The sequence below is a fragment of the Centropristis striata genome, chromosome 13, assembly GCF_030273125.1.
Source record: "Centropristis striata isolate RG_2023a ecotype Rhode Island chromosome 13, C.striata_1.0, whole genome shotgun sequence".
NCBI lineage: Eukaryota > Metazoa > Chordata > Actinopteri > Perciformes > Serranidae > Centropristis > Centropristis striata.
Genome location: NC_081529.1, coordinates 17,255,820 through 17,275,636, shown reverse-complemented (window position 1 = coordinate 17,275,636; position 19,817 = coordinate 17,255,820). Strand labels below are relative to the sequence as shown.

The 19,817-nt window shown below is 38.1% G+C and overlaps 1 protein-coding gene across 2 annotated transcripts in view; it reads left to right on the top strand.

The window, feature by feature from the left end:
• The window catches only part of plcd3a (phospholipase C, delta 3a), a 33,976-nt gene extending 17,389 nt beyond the window's left edge, over positions 1 to 16,587 (top strand). For both annotated transcript variants that reach the window (XM_059347909.1, XM_059347908.1), the window contains exons 3-15: positions 1,774 to 2,002; positions 4,926 to 5,055; positions 6,779 to 7,004; positions 8,181 to 8,382; positions 9,939 to 10,083; positions 11,062 to 11,214; positions 11,319 to 11,471; positions 11,574 to 11,724; positions 11,873 to 11,989; positions 12,244 to 12,422; positions 13,153 to 13,288; positions 15,102 to 15,251; positions 15,333 to 16,587. In XM_059347909.1, coding sequence (XP_059203892.1) covers positions 1,774 to 2,002; positions 4,926 to 5,055; positions 6,779 to 7,004; positions 8,181 to 8,382; positions 9,939 to 10,083; positions 11,062 to 11,214; positions 11,319 to 11,471; positions 11,574 to 11,724; positions 11,873 to 11,989; positions 12,244 to 12,422; positions 13,153 to 13,288; positions 15,102 to 15,251; positions 15,333 to 15,475 — 2,114 coding nt within the window. In that variant the 3' untranslated portion in view covers positions 15,476 to 16,587. The remainder of the gene's footprint in view (positions 1 to 1,773; positions 2,003 to 4,925; positions 5,056 to 6,778; positions 7,005 to 8,180; positions 8,383 to 9,938; positions 10,084 to 11,061; positions 11,215 to 11,318; positions 11,472 to 11,573; positions 11,725 to 11,872; positions 11,990 to 12,243; positions 12,423 to 13,152; positions 13,289 to 15,101; positions 15,252 to 15,332) is intronic.
• The last annotated feature ends 3,230 nt before the right edge of the window (positions 16,588 to 19,817 follow it).

Below are 19,817 nucleotides of genomic sequence, written 5' to 3'. Positions count from 1 at the left end.
TATAGTTTGTCTTTGTTGCTTTAAAAAATGAATGAAACGATTAATAGATGACAAAATAGTAGCCGTATAATTCTCTTTCGCAGCTTTACTTTAGCATATAACCATAGACTGTATATAAATAATGGACGTAGTCACCGTGACGTCACCAATTGGTTTGTGGACTGCCTATTGGAAGCATCAAGTTCAGCGTTACACTCGTCGCCATCTTGTTTCCGATACGGAGAACAGACCATATTTGGACTGTGGAGGAGCGAGAGGGATCTGACGACACTGACTACACGCCTCTCTACACCTCAACCTGACTGATAGAAGCCGCTACTAATTCATGTTAGCGTTAACTGGAGCATTGACTGGGATGTTAGTTTTGGCTAGCAAAAAACAAAATGTATGTTACTTACCTCAGACAAATGAACAGCGACTCCTTGGAGTGTCAGTTAGTCCAACCAAACGCTGAACAAGACATTTTTACTGAACAAAATGTTAAAATAAACTGTCATTAAGTGAAAATACAGTGTGAAAGGGTCAAAGTTATGAGACCAAATCGGTAAATGTCCTCTTTTTATCTATATAACGTTATTTATAACTTTATTGACACGTTGCCGTGGATACGCATTGCTCTGCTTCTCTTCTGATGACGGCTCGCCCTGTTAGCCACCTGTCAATCAAAGGTAGCCACGCCCCAAATCATACGATTCTTTATCTTCTATTTTCTTCTAAATGGGGCCGTTATTAGAACTATTGACATCAAACTGTCTTGAAGAAGATTTTTTACTAGCAATTGATACCATAGTGTTGTCCTGAAAAAAAATTCTGAGGTAATAAATCAAGTCAGAAGTTTTCAAATTTTGCACTGAAATGAATGAGCAGATTTTTTTTGCAGCCAAACTTAGCACCCCCTGCTGGAAATTTCAGTAGAATACAGGCTTAAGGCACTTCCTGGTTTGCCTCCATGCTCAGGCACGGAGATTGACCCCTTGCTTATAACTAAATTCGTGTTAACTGTAATTTGTATTTAGCAATAATTAGCCAACATTATATGCTAACAAGCTCAGATTAGATGTCAGCATGGTAAACATGATACCTGCTTAGCATCTTAGCATCTAACATCTCCTGACTGTGGCAATATAAGCATGCTAATGTTAGCATGTAGCTTGCACAGCCTCACAACATGGCTGTAGACTCGTCTTTCTGCAGACTCAACTGCACAACACGCCCACTTCACTGCACAAAATACCTTCTGAGATAACGCCCTGAAGTCATTAATATATTTTAACCCAAGCCGTGCTCTTTTGCTAAACCTAGCAGAGCCTGAACAAAACCAAAGTGCGACCTTTTTAAGGGTGTATGGTAGGTGTGCCCTTTAGTCTTGTGCACCAGGAGATAGATCTACCTGTCTTTAGCCTTGCTTTTGATATATATCCTCTGAATGAAGCCCTCCAAATCATCCCATACAGTCACCATGCAGAGATAATAACTAGTTAGAAGGGCCTGCTCTCTGAGCACTTGCTGAAGATGCAGCTTTCACTTGTGTGTCAGTTTGTGTGCAGTAAGAGTCATAAAGCTGCAGGTTAAAATTATCCTGTTGAGAAGTCTGTAAAGTGCATATTATATTTTACAATCCTGTTGCTATGACACTCTCCTCGGAGGGATTTATGAGCGCCTAAAAGCACAAGACGTTTGACCTTCAACTCCCTCCTTGTGTCGTTGTGATCTTCTGGCAGAGCCGTGTTTACTCAGCAACACAATAACTTCTCTCTGCTTCTCCTCCACCAGTCGCAGTGACAGAAGTGGAGTGTGTGCGTGAGGGCTGCCAGTCGGAGGCGCTGAGACGGCTGATCGGGTCGGTGCCGGAGAACCAGTGCTTCACAGTGGTCTTCAGGGGGGCCAGGAAGAGCCTGGACCTGCTGTGCCCCTGCGAGGACGAAGCCCGGCGCTGGGTGCGAGGGCTCCGCACTCTTAAGGAGCACGTGGGCAACATGACTCAGAAGCAGAAACTGGACCAATATCCTGCCCAAATTTCTAATTTGCTCGAATAAATATAGTGTAGCTGAGGCAGCATTGCTATGGCGACTGATTCTGCTGTCACATGTGCCATCCCACGTCCACAGCATAGCTAAGGTGAGCAGTAATGACTAGATAAAGAAGACTTGTCTAAATATAGTCTATCACTGTTAGTTACAATCCCGCATAGCAGAGGATAAAATGACTTTAGGTGTCACACCATGTACAACATTTAAATCATCTCTGCTTCTCTTCATATATATTTTTAGTTTTGTGTAAATCATCAGGGCAATTATCTTGTTTATGCTATCTAATTATCTTGTTTATTATGTTTCATATCGGAGATGTTTATCTTAAACAGTGAAGTGTGTGTGTGTGTGTGTGTGTGTGTGTATGTGCGTGCTCCAGTTTGCACATGCAGGTGACAACAAACTATAATTACTCTCTTGCTGCTATCAACTCTTTTGTGCACTTACATTAAATTCTTATAATTTGGCAGATACTTCTGTCCAAGGGGATTTACAAAAATTGTTCATGAATATAACAAAAAGTAATTTATTTCCAAGTGGAAGCCAAAAATAAATTGAAAAATAACAACTAAGAGCCTGTTCACTGGTGTCTATAATCTTATTACAGTTAAATTAAACTTAAAAGAACATTTTATGCTAATTATCTCATTGATATATGCATTTTTGGTTTGTTTAGATGCTTTAATTGTAAAAAAAAAAACCACATTATTTTTGTCGCATTATGACTAGGGTGGAGTGTGACACAGGAGGATGTCCCGTCCCACTCCGACAAAAAACTTCTTCTGTGCCAATTCCCGAACAATAACTTCGGTCCCAACCCGTTCCTGTGTTAAGACACAAAATGCCTTTACTAAAGAACCCACAAACGTAAAGAAACTCATTGGCCAGGGATAGATCCCTGTTTCTAACACTGTCAGTGATGGTACTTACACTGTGTTCCAAATTATTATGCAAATTGCATTTAAGTGTCATAAAGATTACATTTTTTGTTTTTCAATTAAACTCATGGATGGTATTGTGTCTCAGGGCTCTTTGGATCACTGAAATCAATTTCAGACACCTGTGATAGTTAGTTTGCGAGGTGAGCCCAATTAAGGAAAAACTACTTAAGAAGGGCGTTCCACATTAATAAGCAGATGACCATTTCCAAGCAATATGAGAAAGAATAAGGATCTCTCTGCTGCCGAAAAGCGTGAAATAGTTCAATGCCTTGGACAAGGTATGAAAACTTTAGATATTTCGCGAAAACTTAATCGTGATCATCGTACTGTTAAGAGATTTGTGGCTAATTCAGAGCACACACGGGTTTGTGCAGATAAAGGCACAATGAGGAAGGTTTCTGCCAGACAAAAACATCGGATTAAGAGAACAGCTGCTAAAATGCCATTACAGAGTAGCAAACAGATATTTGAAGCTGCTGGTGCCTCTGGAGTCCCACGAACATCAAGGTGTAGCATCCTCCAGAGGCTTGCAGTTATGCGTTATTCTATCAGTTATTCTATTCGGCCACCCCTAACCAATGCTCACAAGCAGAAACGGCTGCAGTGGGCCCAGAAATATATGAAGACTAATTGTCAAACAGTCTTGTTCACTGATGAGTGCCGTGCAACCCTGGATAGTCCAGATGGATGGAGTGGTGGATGGTTGGTGGGCGGCCACCATGTCCCAACAAGGCTACGACGTCAGCAAGGAGGTGGCGAGGCATGTTTTGGGCCGAATCATGGGGAGAGAGCTGGTCGGCCCCTTTAGGGTCCCTGAAGGTGTGAAAATGACCTCTGAAAAGTATTTGGAGTTTCTGACTGACCACTTTCTCCCATGGTACAAAAAGAAGAACCGTGCTTTCCGTAACAAAATCATCTTCCTGCATGACAATGCACCATCTCATGCTGCAAGGAATACCTCTGCATCATTGGCTGCTATGGGCATAAAAGGAGAGAAACTCATGGTGTGGCCCCCATCCTTCCCTGATCTCAACCCTATTGAGAACCTTTGGAGCATCCTCAAGCAAAAGATCTATGAGGGTGGGAGGCAGTTCACATTCAAACAGCAGCTCTGGGAGGCTATTCTGACATCCTGCAAAGAAATTCAAGCACAAACTCTCCAAACACTCACAAGGTCAATGGATGCAAGAATTGTGAAGCTGCTATCAAATAAGGGGTCCTATGTTAAAATGTAACTTGACTTGTTAAGATGATTTTGATTGAAATAGCTTTTGATTTCAGTAAATATGACCTCCGAATGCTGGAAAATCCAAAAATGAGCATTTTCAGTTCTTAAAAACCTATAATTGAGAGCTTTGTCCAATCACATTACAATACATTAAACTAATGGTTGATGACTTAAATTATGCTGACTGTCATTTGCATCGACTATTTAGGAAAATCGGAGAAAAAACTCAGTTGCATAATAATTTGGAACACAGTGTATGTATATACATGGCTGCCCATAAAGTTGAAATAATTTAGTTTTCACACAATCCTTTGTTAATTATGGTTTAATTTACTAATTACATTTTGAGTAGATATACACTTTATCTGTCAAGAATAAATCACATTGTCACAATCATTTAATGGAAAGAGGAAAAAATATATATTTTATTCCAACTATATGAGCAACCGTGTATATAAAAACAGACCTATTGTTATTATGTGTCCAGTCCCAATCACATTTTTCGGGGATCCCAAAATGATTTCAGGTTGTAGTTTAGGGCTCAAACTTCAGGCTTGAGAGAAAAGACTTTCTCCCACCTAATGCATTTTATAGTATTAGATTGTTTCTATTATTTTGTCTACCCCTTTTATATCGAAGCGGGTAGGCTAAATTACATAAACAATATAATGCGTTTAACATGAGTGTTTAGGTTTCTGTCTGGTTTTATTCCTTAACCCTGTGCACTTGGATCCGAGGCTACCTGAAGCGAGCGGATCAGAACCAGGATGGCAAGATGAGCTACGACGAGGTCAAGCGGCTGCTCCAGATGATCAACATTGACCTGAGTGAGCAGTATGCCCGCTGTTTATTCAAGGTCAGGGTCATCATGTGTACACTGTGTGAGTTTTTAGCACCTGTAATATATCCAACAACCAGTAGGTGTTTCAAACCAAGCTCTTGAACAAGTAGACACCTTCAAATATCTAGGAAGTCAAATCAGCAGTGAAATGTCATATTACGATAGCTACAGCGGCATTTACCAAGCTGAATCCCATTTGAAAAAGTCAAGCCATCACAACCAAAGTCGCGTTTCCATTAGGGTAAAAAGTGGCTGCTGGGAAAGGTCAAATGACCGCTCACTCGTAAATCTCCCAGAGGGATTTATGAGACTGCAGGTGACATATGGTTTTCGATTGTCATGTAATCACTTAGCGACAGTTTTGACCATGACGTCACATACGCGACAGATTTAACACGAGAGACGCGCCAAAAGTAAACAATAAGGAAGGAGACGCAGAGATGGAAGGAGCAGAGCTTGCTGTGTTTCTTGTCGCTGTTTTCATGCACATGGCGACGATGATTATGGACGAGAGGAAACAAATGATAAAATGATTGTTCTGACTACTCACTACTTCGCCAGCTTTTAAAAATGGTGCGTGTTGTTGTGGCGTCAAGTACATCAGCAACCAGGCTTTTTTCAGGGGGAAAAAACGGCCCAGTCAAACGGCCGCTAGAGGCAGCTCACATTCAAATTAAGGGCATTTCGGCAAGGGAGACCCGCCTCATTCCGGGTATTCGACTATAGTGGAAACGCGTTCATGGAGGCCATTGTGATATCAACTATGACATATGGTTGTGAATCATGGACATTGGACGAGATAATGAAAGACGAGTGAATGCATTAGAAATGGGCTTTAAAAAGATCTTACTAATACTCTCATATATTGCAAGTTGGACGAATCTAACACTGTATAATGCGGTTGTATCCCTGACCATGGCAGCCTACATGTCAAAGTAATCTTCGGGCAATGGCCCACCAATGCTGCGTTCATTGGTGTATGAATTAATTCCCAATGGTGGCAGGTGGCACCATTCAGGATAGCCTCAGCCACCAGTATGAATGTGTGTGTGAACGGGTGAATGAGTGCAGTCTGTAGTGTAAAGCGCTTTGGATAAAATCGCTATATCAGTGCAGTCCATTTACCATTTACCATAATGCAACAAGAACTGCAGAAGATCGACCAAAATGGAAAGAACTGATGAAAAACACCATAGTGCACCTATGGCCACTTGGCTAGGGATTATGATGATGATGATGATGATGAAGATATCCTCGGTAAGAATATCTAAGCAGAGAGGGGCATAAAAATGTAGCGTTGGTGATATTTTTGCTGGTGTGTGTTTACTGTGACACCCTGGAGTTTCAGGTCTGTGTTCAATTACCAAGCCAGCGGCAAGCCAACCGCTAACCCCCCCCCCACATCTTTATCCGCTCCTTCTTTTCTTCACCATAACAAATCAAGAGCCAGTTATTTCTTTATTGTGGGGCATTACTGCCTGCTATGTCCCTCAGCTCTCTATTATAGCTGAATTGTTGGTTGTTATTCTCCTTCCCGATGCAATGTCCAATCCTGACCCTCCTCTGAGAATCATATTTTTAATGTAAGTGTACACAGCTGGGCTGGATTATTGCAGACATGCTTTCCCCCTCAGGGTATTTGCAACACTCCCAAAATAAAATCACACTGTGTTTGATATGTGTCTCTGCGTGTGTTCGGATGTCTTTTTTTAACTCTGCTCTGTCCCCTGTATCCCAGAGGTGTGACCGGTCCGGTGATGATCGTTTAGATCATATAGAGATCGAGGAGTTCTGCAGGGAGCTGCTGCGGCGGCCCGAGCTGGACGCCGTGTTCAGACACTATTCCAGTAATGGTTGTGTGCTCGCCACTGCTGAGCTGCGAGACTTCCTGGGAGACCAAGGAGAGGACGCATCGCTGAATCATGCTCAGAGCCTGATACTTACCTATGAGCTCAATGAGTGGGGTAGGTCCTGAAAGCAGTCATTAAAGGCTTTAAAGTAAGAACACTTTTTCATTTTCATATAAATAATAAATGTCCTGTTTGATACAAGGAGAAAATTGTTATTTACTGGCGCAAAACTATCTGCTTCACAATAATGGGCTGTACTTTACGTTTCCAGCAGTGAGAGAAGTTTGTTTTAAAGATAAACAAAGCAGTGAGCACAAGCAATGGTTGGAATAAAAAAAAGCAAAATTTCAACTACAAACTACAACTTTTTTAACAGAATATACAAGAAAAAAGGTGTCAGAATACTTTTATTTTTCTCATCTTATCACATGTTCATTGAGATAGAAAAAAGGCCAATAAGAGCATATTTATAAATAAATAAACCAAGTTAATAGAATGAGTGCTCTACGAAGGCAACCGGTGCATGTATGTGCATGAATGAATGAATGTGATTGTGATCATAAGCTTTAAGTCGTAACGTGCAAAAAACGTGTTGTTGCAAAAAAGTTGGGACAACAATAAAAAAAATAAAAATACCTTTATTTATATAGCACCTTTAAAAACAGCGTTCACAAGTGCTTTTACAGAAAAAGCATGGATAAAACTCCATGAAATAAGAAATAAGAATTAATATATATATATATATATATATATATATATATATATATATATATATATATATATATATGTACATGTACACATACAGACATATACACATATACATAGATATATATACACATACATACACACATACACACACATATATATATATATATATATATATATATATATATATATACAAATGTGTGTATATATTTACCAAAAAAAAGCAAAAGTTTCCCAGTTTGAGCATTAAATACCTTGTCTTTGTACTGTATTCAATGGTATGTAGGTCGCAAAAGATTTGTATATCATTGCATTGTGTTTTCAATACATATTTTACAGCATTTGGGAATCAGGTTGTCGATGGGGTGCAATGATTTCAACATTGTTTGGCTGCTGAGAGGCGTGCAGGGCAGAGGACAGCTTAATATGAATTATATGTCATAAAATTAAAAAAAGAAGTCAAGATTTTTAACTGTAAGAAACAGACAATGAGATTTAGTGTGCATGCACAATTAAGTTAAACTCTCAACAGTTTTGTGATAAATTTGCTAAAAGATACTTTGAATATTTTGTCATTTATTGCAGCTCAGAAGAATCAGTTCATGACCCAGAATGGTTTCACCATGTACATGCTGTCTCTGGAGAACGATGTGTTCAACCCTGACCATGGCAGAGTCTGCCAGGACATGAGCCGCCCTTTGGCCCACTACTTCATCTCCTCATCGCACAACACTTACCTTACCAAGGACCAGGTCACCAGCGCCAGCAGCACCGAGCCGTACATCAAGTATGCAGACAGAGACGAGTGAAACATCAGAACCACAGACCATACAGGGTCTGAGAAGTAAAGCCAATGTGGAAAGTGCCTGAAACCTGCATTCTTTCTAATGGCCAGCAGGAGGCGACTCCGCTGGTTTGAAAAAAAACAATTTAGATTGTAAAGAAGTCTATGAGAAAACAACCCTACTTCTCACATGATTTATTACCTCAGTGAACATTTTTCTAATAGATAGATTAAAATTGCTTTTCTATGGTTTGTTTTAAGGATAAACAGCAGTGAGCACAAAAAATTAGCCGCCATGGTTGTAAAAAAAAAAAGAAGCAAAATGTCAGCTACAAACTACAACTTTTTTAAAAGAATATACAAGAAAAAGGTGTCAGAATACTGAGATTTTTTTTCTCATCTCATCACGTCTCCACTGGTTGCAAAAGTAGTCAGATTGTATAGAAGTCTATGAGAAAACAACCCTACTTCTCACTTGATTTATTATCTCAGTGAACATTTTCCCAATAGATTCTCCCTTCTCTATCTATGGTACAACATAAAAAACAGGACATTGAATAAGAACATAAAACATAGAACAGAATAAACAGAATAACAGAATAAATACATCCTAACATAAAGTGCATGGATCAATAAGTTTATTGTCCCAATCACTGGTTTCAAATCTGTATTCTTTCATTGTATAGTTTATTGATAGCAGTGAAATAATAATTAGCTGCTACTATGAGCATTACTGGTCATATTTCTATTATTATTACCGCCATTTTTACCAATACTACTGCTATCATTATAATTCCATTGTCTTCACTGGTAATATTACAATTTTTTCCTCATATTTCTATTATTATTATTACTGATACTATTACCGATATTACTGCTGTTATTTTAATTATATTATATTAATTGCTTCTAGTATTAGTTATCAGATATTATTATATTTAATAAATACAATTTATTTTTATTATTATTATTATTATGTTTTAGTGCTATTATTGTTGTTGCATCTCTGTCTCACTATCTCTCCCCTCTCACATTCAATATATTGTCATTTTATTATATTTATCTGTTCTGTACAAACAGAATCTATTCCATGTCTGTTCTCTGTTGTTCTCCTTGAGGTTTCTTCCATTTTTCCCCTTTTAAAAGATTTGTTTTGGACTATTTTCTTATCCAGTGCAAAGGTCAAAGGGCAGAGGAGTCGTATGCTGTACAGATTTTAAAGCCCTCTGAGGCAAATTAGTGATTTTGGACTATATATAAATAATTTACTTTTACTTCCCATTTAGAGTAAAAGAGGATGATAAAGTAGATAAATTAGTCTACAGTGTGGACATTTAAATACATGTGAATTGCAAAGTGTCCTCTGGTTCTTCTCAGTCAGATCCATCCTCTTGTTCAGATGTGGATTTAAACTCAAGGCTTCAAAACGATAGTGTTCAAACAAATGGGTGACGTCACAGTGGCTACGTCCAGATCTTTTATTCAGTTTATGATCAAAACCTATTTACAGGAGATGTTGATGTTGTTGGTGTGAGATGAAGCGTGTCTTTCGCTGACAGGGCTCTGAATCAGGGCTGCCGCTGTGTGGAGTTGGACTGCTGGGACGGAGATAAAGGCGAACCTGTCATCTACCACGGCCACACTCTCACCTCCAAAGTGCCTTTCAAGGAGGTCATCGAAACCATCGCCCAGTACGGCTTCAAGGTAAGAGGAACTTGATTTGCTGGTGTAAATCCTCAGCTATGACAGTACGCTCGCTGCTCCTCGTCACTCCTGATGGAATAAGTGAGCAGTCAGTCAGACTTTCACAGCCTGCTGCACTTCTTGTGGTTGCATGCTTGGCTCTGAGGCAACCCTGCGGTATTCTGGTTTGGACATACTATAGTATTACAGTGTTTATTACAGACCCTGCTTTGGCACTTATTGCATTATAATAGGGGATGACTAGGGATGGGCGCTTGGAAGAAACCTGCCAACTCGTGCATCTATAACATTAATATATATATAATAACATGCATACATGGGCAAAATAAAAGATATATACAGTACTATGCAAAAGCCTGTTTTGATCATGGAAGCTTTTATTTTGAAAGGAGGAAAAGAGTCTTCCTGTCAAATGTAAACGTCAAGGGGTTCAGTGTTATCTGTTTTAGCCCCCAAAGAGGCAGGTTCGTTTTCACAGTAAATTAAGTAAGAAAGTAAATCTTTCATATTTAAGTGTGTTTTGTGTTTAATAGAATAGAACTTTATTGTCATTGTACAAGACAACGAAATTTTGTTTGGAGCAGTCCTCCACCAGTTGCACAGTACAAAATATTGATATTTATATCAATATGGAGAATACATAAAACAAAACACAAAACACAACAAGACACAACTTTATCAACATTATCAACATTATCAACGCTGTATAATAATAAGTAACTTAGTAATTCATGCTAGCAAGGTTTGATACAGTAAGCTAGTTTTTCTCAAATGAATACTCAAACTGCCAACTGTAGCTTTATCCAACTTAATTCTCAGCTCATTCGCTTATTGACGTACGTCTGCACTGAGTGCTCGGCCGTGTTTCAGTTCAGTGAGTTCTGATCCACAGTCAGAGATAAAATTAAAATTAAAAATTACACAGATCGATTAAAATTCTTAACAACCATTAATTGATCATCGTGTTTCTTCCTGCAGGCCTCCCCATATCCTCTGATCCTCTCCTTGGAGAACCACTGTTCTGTGGAGCAGCAGGCTGTCATGGCCAAACACCTCCGCACCATCCTGGGCAGCAAACTGCTCACCAAGCCCCTCAGTGCCCAGCCGCTGAAGGATCTTCCTTCTCCTGAGGTACCACACACACACACACATACACAAACAGCTGGATTTTTTAAAGACCTCTGGCTGTCTGGTTTCCCTAATGAAGTAATTTGTTCCAACGACCTTCGCTGCAGGAGCTAAAAGGCCGTATTCTGGTGAAAGGGAAGAAGCAGATTCCTCACTTGAGCCAGCTGGGAAAGAATGGCAGCTGTGCCAGCTTCTCCTCCAGCTCTGAAGATGAACAAGGGAGCACCAATAAAAACACGCCAAAGAAGGATCCCGCAAAGGTCAGTTCAGGAGGACTTGTCATTAATCCCGAGATGCTGTTAAAGTGAACTTTTTCGATGATGGCCCCAATTTTCTTTTATGTTTGCATTTGCCCTTCCCAGGTCTGTTCTAAACTGAGCCCAGAGCTATCAGAGCTGGTGGTGTACTGCAGGAGCGTCCCCTTCCGAGGGTTTGAACATCCATCTAAAAAACTTCCAAATGAACTGTCCTCCTTCTCCGAAAGTGACGCCCTCAGGCTCATCAAAGACTCGGGTACAACAGTGGAAATAATTGCGTCTTGACATTACAGAGAGAAAGTCAAAAGGATTTTCTGATGTCGCTTTATTGCAGCTGATTCTACGCAAAATATAATCAGCCTCCAGTGTATCATGGCATGTGGTTCTCTTCTTTTCATTTGCAGGAAAGCTTTTTGTGAGACACAACAGCAGGCAGCTGAGCCGGATCTACCCCTCCGGCCAGCGCCTGCAATCATCCAACTATGATCCTCAGGAAATGTGGAACGGTGGCTGCCAGATGGGTTAGTACTCCAGTCTTGAAGCTTGGATGCTGTTCAGTTCTGATGGCAGCAAATTAAGGCAATTCATTTGGAAAACATTATGTGGTCAGTTAGTGCCAAAGAAATGTTGTACCGACTCTCATTTCTGCAAATTGCTGCGACAACACAACACATTGATGTGAGCAGCTTTTTACTGACTGACAGAATTCACTGATGCTGAAATTTTTACCGCACTTGTGTGACATGTTGCTCACTCCTCTCTCCGTGCTCTGCAGTGGCTCTGAACTTTCAGACCCCCGGGGAGCAGATGGACCTGAACCAAGGTCGCTTCCTCCCCAATGGGCGCTGTGGATACATTCTCAAACCAAGCTTCCTGTGCAGCTCTGCCTCCGAATTTAACCCTGAGAACACAGGAGGAGGCCCCGGTCACATCCCCACCCAGCTGACCATACGAGTGAGTGCTAACAAGATTTAAATCCATCTTTCATGTACTTTGTTTATTCAGGACAGTAATTTTTATATGTGTTTGGATTTTATTTACCCAGTAGTACATATGATCAACATATTCTATCCCGATATAAGTCAATTAATATCTCAATAACAATATACAGTCATGGAAAAACATATTAGACTGCCCTTCTTTTCTTCAATTTCTTGTTGATTTTAATACCTGGTCCAACTAAAGGTGCATTTGTTTGGACAAATATAATGATAACAACAAAAATAGCTCATAAGAGTTTAATTTAGGAGCTGATATCTAGCCATTTTCCATGGTTTTCTTGATAATAACCAAAATCATGATAATTTTTCCATGACTGTATGTATTTGCATTTTATTTGCCTAGTAGTACATATGACCAAAATATTCTATCTCGATATAGGTCGTTTCATATCTCAATGACAGTATATATAACAATATAGCACATTTTCTGTCAATTTTAATGAATAAATAGTCCATATGAAATTCCTCCTGTGTGAATTAAATTCTTGACAAATGGACACATTTGCACTTTGTGTTTTCTCCTTTTATTATGTTGATACATGTAGTATAGTTTGTCCAAAAATAGCGGGGAAAAAACATCATATCACGGGATGTCAAAAAATGATCCTCTCAAAAAAAGTCATACTATAGCATGTTGATTTTTGTCAAAATTGTCAACGGACTAATTACATTTTGCTTTTCAGATCATATCTGCACAGCAGCTGCCAAAAATCAAAACAGAGAAGGCCAGCTCCATCGTGGACCCGCAAGTGTGGGTGGAAATTCACGGCGTGGCGATCGATAATTCGAGAGGCAAAACCCACCGCATCGACAACAACGGCAAGTCTGAGGCGTCACGAATCGTAAAAAAGCATTTAAAGAGCCACCACAGAATCAACCCCTCTTAGCTGTAGCGCTTTTTATCAATCTAGATTGTTTTCGTGTGAGTTGATGTGTGTTGGAGATATCAGCCGTAAAGATGTCTTTACAGAAATAATGACCTGGATACTAGGGACTATTTTTTTCTGTCAAACTACACCCACCAACCGTATCACCACGCAGGCTTGCCTTTGATTTGAGGTGGGGGAAAAATCGATACAGCATAGTATCGCAATACTTTGCGTGCCAATATTATATCGATTCATGGCCGCCAAGTATCGATATTTAGCGTTCCGGCAGGCCATCAGTATTTTTATCTTTTTTTTAAAATTTTATATTCTTCTAAACTAGAAGATCTAGGGAATCTATTGTCACCATGTGCGTCAGGATGTCATTTCAGGAAGTTGTTGAAATAAGTTTGGCTTTTTTTTGTTTCATTCAAAGAAATTCAGAGCAGTGAAGCTTAAAGTTGAGAAAAGTTTGATAAAATGCTGCAGTTGTTGTCGTCCATACATGTTTGATATCAGTTCAGTTTGACTAAATACTTTGTTGGTCAGTCTGTGGGTTTGACTCTCATTGAAATGAAATGATGATGAGAAATGAAAAGACTGAAGTGAGATGTATAGACTGAGAATTTTCTCTTATTTGACAAAACAATTCTTGATTGACTTTAATTTCGTGGACACAAAATGCAGTTAAACAGTTAAATTGCAATATATTATATCGCAATACTCACCATATCGTAAAATGCTTAAAATCGCAGTAATATCGTATTGTGACTCAAGTTCTACATGAAACTGCTCACAACAAGGTCTGAAGAATATCTTCAGTAACCCGGTCATCAATTCTGGAAAGTGACATTTTTGTGTGACATTTAGTCCCATTATATTCAAGAGAAGGCAGACATCTGTCTGACTGATACCTCCAGCATTCTGCAAGTCACACCAAAACAATCTAGATTGATAAATAGCACTGCAGGTAAGAGGGAAATTAATGTGTATATTTTAATCAGGGGGAACTATCCCTTTAGTATTTAGGCATCTGTTTTAAGTAGATTCTGTATCTTTATTCAAACTTCATATTACTGTGAAGTGATGTTATGCTGAAATTATGTTTTTCCATTATTGTCTTATTTTCACCAGGTCACTGAACCGCTTTATTTGCACTATCTCTGTTTATATCTGACCACATTAGGCCTATATTATGCTTTCTGTATTTTTTCTATATTATATCTTTCATATACCATTTATACTATACTGTGTACATCTCTGCATGTATTTAAATATATTTATTCATTGATGTTCATACTACTATGTGCAACAATTTATTTAACCTATTTAACATGCTAAAATATATTTTTGCCAATGTGCAATATCTGTAAAATGCAAAGTACTTTTTAGGAAAACAAACAAACACAAAAATATATATTAATGATAAATGTCATATAGCAGAAATGTATGTGTATAATGTGTATATAATGTATGTATATGTCTTATTTATTATATTCTTATTCTGTCTTCTATATCTGTGTGTCTGTATCTTGAGCTGCTGTGACAGCTAAATTTCCCCACTGCAGGATAAATAAAGTTATATCTTATCTTATAATATTTAGTAATGATGTAAAATCAGGACGAAGTAGATGGCGGCATTAAGCAGCTCAGGTCTTTGAGACATTTCTGTAGGAGCCTTTCCTGCCCAACGTCATAATCAGTTTGTCTAAAATGTACAACATTGGAAGATGCACTCACTCACGGCTCTTGTGCGCCCTCTACAGGTTTTAACCCACGCTGGGACTGCACTCTGAGCTTCCAGCTGCAGGTCCCTGATCTGGCCCTGGTGCGGTTTGTAGTGGAGGACCACGATCACACCGCCAAGAACGACTTTGTGGGGCAGTTCACTCTACCTTTCAACAGCCTGCGAACAGGTGCTCATAAACACCCCCCTGTGCCTGTTGTAAAAATCCTCACTGTGGCATTTTTTAATAGTGTTCCTTCTTTCCTCTCAGGTTATCGACATGTTCATTTATTGAAGGCAGATGGATCCAGTCTGTCCCCCAGCACACTCTTCATCCATGTCAAAGTGAGCCGCAAAGGAGTTCCCATCAAAACTGTGTCTGAGCGTATGGCCATCGCCAAAGGCAAGGCATGACGAGCATCTGAACTAGATGGAAAGCTGCATTTTTCTGACAACAAAGGGCTTTGGAAAAAAAGGAGCTCTGAATGTGAGCAGAGAGCTGCTGCCGGTTGCTGCCAGTCGCTCTCCCAGTCCAGACCTCAAGTGGTCCAATTTACACCGAGAACACGACAGAAAAGATGTCGTTTATCAGAGATGAAGAAATGCACCGGCTCTTAGCAAATGAATCACCTCAGCCTGGGTAATGAGTCCATGTTACACTGTGGGAGTATCCGGTCTCGTCGGTGCTGAGTGCTCTGAGGAGAGCGGCTCATGAAATACATCGATATGGGACTTGTTACAAAATAAATTTTAATGTTAGCTCTCATGTGTAGGAGGTTTTCTCATAATCTGTTGTACGATCCTTTTGTATTTTAGATTTCAGTTAACATTTTTACGCCTAAATATTTGACTTAAGGATAGTTTAACAAGAAATACTTAATACTTACTTAACTGAGGTGTCTCACAAGTGCTATAAGTGATAAATATGACTTTTATTAACTGTGATGTTATAATATTTCAGTGTTTGACGAAAGTTGTTTTTGTCCATGAAGGTTGAAATTGTTTATTCAGTTTGTCTTACTTGATACTCCACATACTTGGCACTTTTTAATTTTAATGACAACTTACAAATGAACTTGAAGCAAAGACAGTATTAACTTAACTTTCTTAAAAAATGTCACTTGTTGTATTTGCCTCAGCATCATTTCACACAAAATAAGTGTTTATGTGTTTGACTTTTGTTACGTGCTTTTCTATTAACCAGTTCTCATCCTGACAGTTTAAGATTAAGAAAATTGTGGTTAAACACTAATTGCAACAATCTAACCACCACTTACTGTAGGCTACAGTGAATCATTTAATACTCTTATAAGGAGCTGCTCTGATAATAAAACGTTGCAGTAATAAAAGGTGCTGAACGTGGATTAGTGTAATTACAGTGTATGTGACCGGGATAGGTTTCAATAGCATGCAACAAATGATGACTTTGCAGTGTTGAAGCGTAAAGCTTCTGTTGTGTGAATGGAAGTTGATATTATGTATGCAAGAGAAAATGCTGTTTTGATAAAATCACTAATAACACGCCACTGTGTTTTTTGTTTTTTTTGCATATTCTGTCAAAAAAGTATTTGTGTGTGTGTGTGTGTGTACCTGGTGTGTGTGTGTGTGTGTGTGTGTGTGTGTGTGTTAGAGGGTTGTGTAGGATTTAGTATATGGATATGAATATGTCCACATCGCATTTGGTTTTTAATCCTTGTGTGCAGTGGTTGAAAGTAACTAAGTACATTTACTCAAGTACTGCACTTAAGTAGAATTTTGAAGTACTTGTGCTTTACTTTAGTATTTCCATTTTATGTAGCTTCATGCTTCTATTCACTACATTTTAAGGTTAATATTGTACTTTTTACTCCACTACATTAAGCTGACAGCTTTAGTTGCTTTTTACATGGGAATCAAGATACATTTGAAGAGATTAGATGTTGTTTTTTTAATTAAACCTCATAACAGTGTATTAATTAGTTAAATGAGTCCTATCCTGAGGAAATAAAAGCATCAATATAAATAATCTAATAATATATATACAATATATATATAACAATATGAGTGGGTCCATTCTGCATAACTAGTACTTTTACTTTGGATACTACAGTAGTATTAAAACAGTACAGTAGTGTTAAAAATAATAGCAGTCCATATGACTAACCAGATTAATCCAGGTTTTTAGTATATTTTTTATTGCTACATGGAAAACAAGGTACCAGTAGGTGCAGTAGATTCTCAGAAAACCAACAAGACCCAGCATTCATGATATGCACGCTCTTAAGGCTGTGGAATTGGGCAATTAGTTGAAAGGGGTGTGTTCAAAAATATAGCAGTGTCTGCCGTTGACTTTACAAACACAAAACTATTTTGTACAAACTTTTTTGTTTCTAGGATTTAGCAATCCTGTGAATCACTAAACTAATATTTAGTTGTATGACCACAGTTTTTTATAACTGCTTCACACCTGTGTGGCATGGAGTCAACCAACTTGTGGCACCTTTCAGCTGTTATTCCACTCCAAGATTCTTTAACAACATCCCACAATCCATTTACATTTCTTGGTTTTGCTTCAGAAACAGCATTTTTGATGTCACCCTACAAGTTCCCAATTGGATTAAACACCATAGTAGAAGAAACATGCCCATATCATGATGCTTGCACCACCATGCTTCACTGTCTTCACTGTGTATTGTGGCTTGAATTCAGAGTTTAGGGCTCGTCTCACAAACTGTCTGCGGCCCTTGGACCCAAAAAGAACAATTTTACTCTCATCAGTCCACAAAATGTTCCTCCATTTCTCTTTATGCCAGTTGATGTGTTCTTTGGCAAACTGTAACTTCTTCTGCACATGCCTTTTTTTTTTATCAGAGGGACTTTGCGGGGGATTCTTGTAAATAGATTAGCTTCACACAGACGTCTTCTAACTGTCACAGCACTTACAGGTAACTCCAGACTGTCTTTGATCATCCTGGAGCTGATCATTGGCTGAGCCTTTGCCATTCTGGTTATTCTTCAATCCATTTTGATGGTTGTCTTACGTTTTCTGCCATGTGTCTCTGGTTTTGCTCTCCATTTTAAAGCATTGGAGATATTTTAAATAAATCACATTGGACTGCTGTTATATTGAACACTACTGTACATTTGATGCTTATACTTTTTGCAGGGGATCCAGGGGGCAGTGCACTCCTTGTGGGCTAAAGGACAAATAATGCAAGAGGCTATTTTTAATAATGCAAGTATCACTTTTCAATTAAATATAAATGTGAATATAATAGTTTGATCTGGTACAGATTGTCAGCAGTCCATTTCCAACCATTAAAACATCAAAAGGGATTTTTTTTTTACAACCTGGCAACCCAACAGTTGTTCTTAATTTAAACGGACAAAGAATAAGTAAAAAACCGATCTGTCTTTGATAGACCAATATGATAAATTGGTGGGGTTCTTAAAACACCATAACTATCCACAAAAAAACATTTATTCAGGTGCAAAACAAAAACAAACTGCAGGAACAGAACAAAAATCTTCGCATAGTCCTAGATTTATATATATATATATATATATATATATATATATATATATATATATATATATATACACACACACACATAAAACATATATATATATATACATATATATATATATATATATATATATATATATATATACATATATATACATGTTTTAGTAATTTACAGCCTTATATTTCATACTCTTTTATTTTCTGTACATTTTCTATTATCATTGTTTTCTTTATTAGATTGTCCTTTTTCTTTGGGATGTGATAGAGATGTCCCCCCTCCTAAATTAAATATACTTTTGATAGTGGGTACATAAAACATTTTAGTGAATAATTAGTTCCTTTTAGTTTAGTTGTAGTTTTGTGATAAGGCTTTTTTACCTGCCTGTCCACATTTGTATCCAAGACCCAGATCTTGTTATATTTATATAGTGTGTATATTTATAGATTATGTTCTCTGGGCTCTCTGGTGTTGTGTTTGTGATCGCCATCTTGTGGTTTTCTTGTGTTTTCCCTGCTGGTTGGCCACCAGCAGGTGAAGGTAATATATGCTGATTGCTGCCTAAAATACATGTTTATTTCTCCTGAATCACATATGCCTTAAAAAGATTGATAGAGATATATATAAAGCATTTATAAAACAATTATTAACCGTTAATACAGATTTTAGTTACAACTGACAATGCTTTAAAGTATATAGGTAGGAATATAACTTACCACCAGTGGTGAAATGTAACTAAGTAAATTTACTCAAGTACTGTACTTAAGTTCAATTTTGAGGTACTTGTACTTTACCTGGGTATTTCCATTTTATGTAACTTTATACTTCCAATCCACTACATTTTTAGGCAAATATTGTACGTTTTACTTCACTACATTGAGCTGCCAGCTTTAGTTACTTTTCAGGTCGAGATTTAACATGAAAAACATGATACATTAAAGTGATTAGAAATGTTTTAATTAAATCACATACAAATTAATTTAGTTGTTAAAATGAGCTGTCTTTTCAAAATGAAGTCACTGCTTTCACAAATGCATCAATAATAATAATCCAGTAATATATTTACATATATATATATATAAATAACAATTTGAGTGTGTCCATTCTGCATAACAAGTACTTTTACTTTTGATACTTTAAGTACATTTTGATGCTGATACTTTTGTTCTTTTACTTCAGTAAGTTTTGAATGCAGGACTTTTACTTGTAGTGGAGTAATTTCACAGTGTGGTATTGGTACTTTTACTTAAGGG